This window comes from Molossus molossus, unplaced genomic scaffold (assembly GCF_014108415.1).
Source record: "Molossus molossus isolate mMolMol1 unplaced genomic scaffold, mMolMol1.p scaffold_m16_p_1, whole genome shotgun sequence".
Taxonomy (NCBI): Eukaryota; Metazoa; Chordata; class Mammalia; order Chiroptera; family Molossidae; genus Molossus; species Molossus molossus.
The window spans coordinates 53,961,471-53,968,662 of record NW_023425344.1 but is presented as its reverse complement, the minus strand read 5'-3'; the positions used below and the strand labels follow the sequence as shown (position 1 = coordinate 53,968,662).

Below are 7,192 nucleotides of genomic sequence, written 5' to 3'. Positions count from 1 at the left end.
GTTTCTTTCATCAAATGGGTCAATGGCCTGCCAAGTTAATTAATGTGTTTGGTCTACATAAGACGACTTCTAATAATTTTAAATCACTTTTATATTCAAGAAGAGTATTTATAACATGCCTCAATTTGTATATCATGTGAAAGAGAAGGTGTGGACCAGTGGTTCTTAAATTTGACCCTGCATCAGAATCACCTAGAGATATTGTTAAAACAGACTGTTGGGCCAACCCTTAGAGTTTCTGATTCAGTAGGTTGGAGGTGAGACCTGAGAATTTGCATCTTGAACAAATTGTTGGGTGATGCTAATTTTGCTGTTCTGAGGGCCACACATTTGGATTCTCTGTTATAAATATATTTTAATCTTGTTGTAATTTTATTCTAATTTATGGACTGGTCTGTATATTAAGAAAAATAGCACATATGTGAATGTGAGAATCCCTGGTATTAATTGTACCTGTCCATAATCTTTTTGATAATAGTCATCACCCATTCAGCCTCAGGATCCAAACAAATTAATTTCCCGCTTTTCAATGTGGCTCTGAAAAAAAAAAAAGAATGTTTTACTTTAATAATTGTACCTAACTATGCTTTAAATGTATTCATTAGGATTTCTGCAACAGTTAATGCATATGCTTAAAATGAACACATGGTTTTCTCAAAATATATTTATCATATTATTATAAAATGACTTTTAGTCATATCAATATGCACAACTAAATTATTTTAATCAACAAAAGAATAACATCTTTTCTAAGAGACTTTTTAGATATCAATTAATCTGCAAACATTTGTCTTAGGATGTACAAGGCACAGTGCTAGACTCTGAAAAATCTACATAAGTATAATATCTTTCAGGCTGCCAGTTATCAACCACTTATTATATATTTTATAATCATATCTATGCTAATTTTGTTGTTTTTAGGTCCTTGGTTTGCCTCTTTTATTACTGGGAGAGACAGGGAGAGCATAAATTGCTTCTTTAAATTAATTCTATAGTTTTCAATTTCACTTTACAGAACCACAAAGTGCCAGTCCTTTGAAGTTCATTACATGAGGAGCAGATCATCTTATTATACTCTGAGCTGGGGTATGCATTTCAGAGTTTAAGTAAATAATACAGTTAAATATCTAATAAAAATATATTGATAATAGAATAATAATAACTCTTAGCAAATTATCAATACAAGGATAGTCACAAAACATCATGCATAATGGTGAAACCTTGAAAGTATTACTTTTGTATGCAGAAACAAGACAAGGATGCCTGTTATTACCATAGCCATCTCAGCCAAGTTAGAAAGATGAATAAAAAGTATAAGGTTTTCAAAAGAGGAAAACTAAACTACCATTATTCCCAGAAGATGTGACTATCCAAGTAAAGAGTTGATGGTTATAAAAGCAATAAAAATTGTATTTCTCAATACAGAACAGCTGGAATGTAAAACTTTATAAAGCTATTCTTTATAATAATATCAACTAATATGAAGTGAATAGAAATGAGTTTTTAATAATAAAAAATAAATAAAAGGTTTTTGTAGAGAAAATTATACAACTTTGAAGACATTACAGAATGCCTCAATAAATTGGGAACTATTCCATATTCTTGAAATAGAAAACTCAGAATCATAAAGATGTCAATAATTCATCAATTAATTTATAATTTCAAAGAAATTTCACTCAAAATTATAATTTAATTTGTAAGCTGCTTCTAAGACTTATATGGAAGAGCAAAAATCTAAGAAAAGAAAAGTTACTCTGAAAATGGGAGAATTTTTCTTTCCTGATATTAAGAATTATTATAAGATAATAATAAAGATGGTGTACAAGTAAAAAAAAAAAATTGATCAATGGGGCAGAATAAAGAGGTCAGAAACATCCTACACATTGGGAGAACTCAATTTATAGCAGAAGTGGCATTGGAGATCAGTGGGGAAATTATGATATTTTAATAAATAGTGCTAGAACTATTGATGAACCATATAGAATAATAAAATATAATTGAATAATTCCCTCACATTATATAAAAAAATTAATTCTGGGTGGATTAAAATTTAAATACAAAAGAAAAAACTGTAAAATTTTTAGGAGCCAAAAATAGAAGTATATTTTTATAAACTCTGTGAAGGAAAATTTTTTTGAAACAAGGCACTAAAACTGCTAACCAGAAAAGAGCATATTGCTAAACTCATATATATTAAAAGTAAAAACTTGTGTTAAGTAAAAAGACACCATATCAAGAATAAAAATATGAGTCCCAAATTGGAAAATCAGCTTTCCTATCTGTAAATCTGACAAGGAATTAATATTCAGATTATGCACAAAGAAAAAAGGGGGGGGGGGATCAATAGGGAAAGGATACTTTCCAAATAAGAAAAGAGGCAAAGAAATTAATAGTAATTTCACAAAAGAGGGAACACAAATGTTCATAAACATATAGAAAGAATTTCAACCTCATTTATAATAGAGAAATAAAAATTAAAAAAAATAAAAGATAACAATTTATACCCATCACGTTGAGAAGACCAGTAATTGGCCAGTTTGTGAAGCAACAGACGATTAAATATAGAAAGGAGTGTCAGTTGGTACAATTACTTTGTAACAGTATGGCATTACCTAGTAAGGTTAAAGATATGCACATCCTAAACTCAGCAAATAATTTCTAGATATACTCTCATGTGCATGATCAGGAGACATATAAAGAATATTGATACTAGTAAAAGTCTAGATAGAACCAAAATGTGTTCCAATGGTGCATTGGATAAAACAATTTTGTATTTATTTACTTAATATTCCTACAGTGGAATACTAAATATCACATTGAATTAACTATAGTTAAACACATCAAAATGTGTGTATTGATGAATATAATGTTGAAAAATAGAAGCAAGTCACAAAACAATATATTCAGTGTGATTCCATTGACCTGAAGTTCAAAAGCAGGCTAAGTCCATTCCAGCTGCTATAACAAAAATATTGGTTTAAACAACAAACATTAATTTCTCAATTCTAGAATTTGGGAAGTTCAAGATCAAAGTGCAGGCATGTTTGGTGTTTGATGAGGATCCACTTCTTGGTTCATAGGTTACTATCTTCTTGTTGTGTCTTCCCATTGCAGAAGGGTAAGAGAGCTCTCTGGGTCCTCTTTATGAGGGCACTAATCCCATTTATGAGGGTTCCGCCTTCATGACCTAATCACCTCCCAAAGGCTACTAATGTCATCACATTATAGGTTAAAATTTTAACATGTGGCCCTGGCCAGTTTGGCTCAGCTGTTAGAGCCTTGGCCTGCAGTCCGGAGAGACCCGGGTTCGGTTCCCGCTAAGGGCACGTACTTCGGTTGCAGTTTGTCCCCAGCCCTGGTTGGTCGTGCGGGTGGCAGCCACTCGATGTGTCCCTTCACGTTGATGTTTCTCTCTCTCTCTCCCTTCCTCTCTCTCCCTTCCTCTCTCTCCCTCCCACTCTATCTGTACAAAAAATGGAAAAATATCCTTGGGTGAGGATAAAAAAAAAAAAAAAAAAAATTTAACATGTGAACCTGGGGTGTGGAAACACATTCTGTCCACAACACAGACAAAATAAATAATAATTGATTTATGTTTTATACATTGGTGTTAAAACAATATTTAAAAAACAAGAAATATCACAGTTTAAAATGGTAGTTACTTCCTGGAGTGGGGTGGGTATAATTTGAGAGTTGTATGAGTTTACTGTACATAACATGTAACACAGACTGGGTGTCTTAACAAAAACAGAAATTTGTTTTCTCACAGTTATGGAGTCTAGAAGTTCAAGATCAAGGTGTCGGCAGATTTGGTTTCTTCTCAGACCTCTCACCTTGACTTGCAGATGGTTGTTTTCTGTGTCCTCTTAGGGCCTTTTCGCTGTGTACACACATTCCTGGTGTCTCTCCCTCTTCTTAAAATGACACCAGTCATATTGAATTAGGCTCCACCCTCATGACCTCATTTAATCTTAATTACCTCTTTAGAGGCCCTAACCCCAAACAGTCACATTCTGATGTATTGAAGGTTGGGACGTCCACATAAAAATTTATGGTGGACACAATCCAGCCCCTAACAGGAGTGTCACACATGGAGTTTTCTGATGTACTAATTATGTTCTAGAGTTTGGCCTTGGTAGCAAGTGTGCAGGTGTTTACAATTGCTCTTTCAACTGTACAGATATCTGTTCATACACTCTTTTGCATGTGTGCTTAAGTAAAATCCTAAGAAGGCCCACCAAGTTTCATTCCCTAATCTCCAGGAGTGTGAACATGATGAGATATTAAAACCATGATTATGTCACATTACACAGCCAAAGGGAATTTTGAAATGTAGTTAAGGTTACTAATCAGTTGAGTAAATTAAACCAAAGAATGCTTTTTTAAGTGAGCCTACTGCATGATCCCTAAAAGCAGGGAGTTGTCTCTGCTGGTAGCAGAAGAGGAAGTGAAAGAAATTTAAAGCGTGAGATAAATTTGAGAGACAGATTCAAAAGCAGCTTCTAGGAGCTGAGAGCAACCCTGAGCCGAGAATATAGATTCTTAGTCCTACAACTGCAAATAATTGAATTCAGACAATGTAAATAATCTTGGAAATGGATTCCTCTCCAGAGCCTCCAGACAGGACTTCAGCTCAGCTGACACCTTGACTTTAGTCCTTTATGAAACCCTAAACGTTTTCACCACAAAATAAACAAATAGACAAACAAAAAACAATAATTTTATGACATGATAGAGGTGTTAGCTAACATTCCAGCCACCTAGACCGTTGACCTACAGAACACTGAGATAATAAATCTATTTATTTTCAGTCACTAAGTCATGGTAATGTGTTACTAAGCAATGCACAACTAAAACAGTATGTGTGATCTAGTTCACAATAAAAAAAGTTTCAATAAAATGCAGAAGTGTTTCTTATAGCCTCTAACCTCTGTATTTGTAGGCTGATACTTCAGAAAGGTGGTCAAGTCAGTCTCCTGAGCCATTAAATCATAATGAACTTATGTGTTCCAGTTAAGTATAGAGATTTTCAGACAATGAAGAATTATCCATGTATCCTTACAGAGGACCATGCATCTTTACTTATTGTACATGCTCATTGACTTCAAAGTCCACTCAGAAGAATCCATACCATAATCATATTCTCATTTGAGAGTTTTTTGTTTTTGGAGAGGGTATGATGTCTTTAGAAATGAGATCATAAACACTGGACAATTACCTTCCCACACTGTGCAGGGGTAATTCTCAGAGCCTGGTTGTCTATACTCTAAATTTAGTACATTTGTAAGCAAAGGCCAACTTTGAGAAGCACACTACTAGAAAAGGCCCAAATAGACATATTTTCCAAAGATATATGCACAGCCAACAGACACAAAAAGGTGCTCAACATCATGCCATTAGGGAAATGCAGATCAAAACCACAATGAGCTATTCAGTCATACCTGTTAGAATGGTTATCATTCAAAAGATCAGAGATAACAACTGCTGGGAAGAATGTGGAGAAAAGGGAACACTTGTGCTCTGCTGGTGGGATTGTAAACTGGTACAGCCACTATGGAAAACAGTATGGAGGGTCTTCAAAATATTACAAATAAAACTATATATATATTTTATATATAAAAATTGATAAGAGAGTAGATCTTAAGAACTCTCATCACAAGGAAAAAAGAAAAGTTCAATATTAGAGGCTTCCATTCTCCCCCATATCTTCACTACTTACATAATTTCTTTTCTGCTGCAGTAGGCACCTTCAGGTATCAACTGAACCTTTGTAATGTATCTGGGAGAAATAAAGTCAGAGTATGTCTGAATACACTGACATCTCAACTCTTGGTTCTCACATGGATCAACTGTATAAGAAAAGATGAGCAAAACTTTGAGTAAGAACAAAAACAATCATGATGCTTAATTCTCTACCTGAAATTTGAAATCAGTGCAGTAGGACACTCAACACACAGAATAAGTTCTGATAGAAATATTTAGGGAGACAATCAAACAAATGTAATCATCTGCTATTTTGAGGATCAGTGAGCATTTATTGAACATCTACTATGTTTTAGAAACTGGTAATTATACTAGATCAATAATTAATTGCTTAAAAGTATCTATGGTAAATAAGATAACTTATTTGAAGGTAAAGTCAATTTGATTTTCTTTTAAAAAAGATGTAAACATAAATATTTTGTGTGAATTCTATCAGTTGAAAATAATGATTTCTATTGCCTACCATCATTAATATAAACACTCTAAACTTATTTGCAGTAATGTTCCTGCTATCGTCTCTAATAAGAAAAGCACATGCCCTGGCCGGTTTGGCTCAGCGGTTAGAGCATCAGCCTGTGGTCCAGAGAGACATGGGTTCGGTTCCTGCTAAGGGCATGTACCTCAGTTAGTTTGTCCCTGGCCCTTGTTGGTCATGCGGGTGGCAGCCACTCGATGTGTCTTTTTCACGTTGATGTTTCTCTCTCTCTCTCTCTCTCTCTCTTCCTCTCTCTCCCTCCCACTCTATCTGAACAAAAAATGGAAAAATGTCCTCGGGTGAGGATAAAAGAAAAAAAAAAAAAGAAAAAAGAAAAGCACAGGCCATTACAGTCAGATATTTCTAGGAAGCTAAAAACATTTCTTAATATTAATTTAAGACTTTTTTTTTTTACACTCTGCAATCTAAATATATGTTTGCTAGGCATTAATTTCACAGTTTCTACATTTTGCCTAATGCCAAATACAATCTCAATAGATCTGGAATATTTTCTGAATTTTTCTAGTGCTGAGAAGGAAAAGATAAAAGGCATTGTTGGCTTACCAAGGAGACCAAGGACAAGGGCAGCCAGAAGTAGAACTGTCAGAAAGCTCTCAGCAGCCATATCTATGCTTGACCTTGGTCCTTGTCTGAATGGTGGAATCAACACTACAGCCCTCTTTTATGTGTTCTCCATAGCCCTGGGAATTTTCTGTTGTTCTTGCATTCTTTCTTCCCATTGAAGAGTGAAAGGAGCATTTATCAAATGTCATGTTTGTCATTTACAAGCCAAAAAGGAAGCTGTGTTTGTTTTCCAAGCTTTAATTTGAGACTTGGAGCAGGATGAGGTCAATTTGTTGAATAGAAAAATGAACCTATTATTTCCTGAGGGTGCTGAAACTTTGTAATTGTGAAGGGTTCAGTTCTAGTTGTAGTTTATGGTGACTTACAAGA

The 7,192-nt window shown here is 34.3% G+C and overlaps 1 protein-coding gene across 1 annotated transcript; it reads right to left on the bottom strand.

The window, feature by feature from the left end:
• Positions 1 to 443: 443 nt before the first annotated feature.
• On the bottom strand, positions 444 to 6,863 carry LOC118626319 (C-X-C motif chemokine 15-like). The gene is made up of 3 exons (XM_036255879.1): positions 6,803 to 6,863; positions 5,720 to 5,849; positions 444 to 537 (listed from the first exon to the last, which is right to left on the bottom strand). Exons 1-3 carry the CDS (start codon positions 6,861 to 6,863, stop codon positions 444 to 446), a joined length of 285 nt encoding a protein of 94 aa, XP_036111772.1.
• Between the last annotated feature and the right edge of the window lie 329 nt (positions 6,864 to 7,192).

What these genes read in the sequence shown, in the direction of transcription:
- LOC118626319 (XM_036255879.1), bottom strand. Translation starts at nt 6,863, where the DNA reads ATGGCTGCTGAGAGCTTTCTGACAGTTCTACTTCTGGCTGCCCTTGTC. An exon ending in CCTTGTCCTTGGTCTCCTTG is followed by an intron (nt 5,850 to 6,802) that starts GTAAGCCAACAA and finishes TTTCTTATACAG; the next exon opens with TTGATCCATGTGAGAACCAA. An exon ending in TGCAGCAGAAAAGAAATTAT is followed by an intron (nt 538 to 5,719) that starts GTAAGTAGTGAA and finishes TTTTTTTTTCAG; the next exon opens with AGCCACATTGAAAAGCGGGA.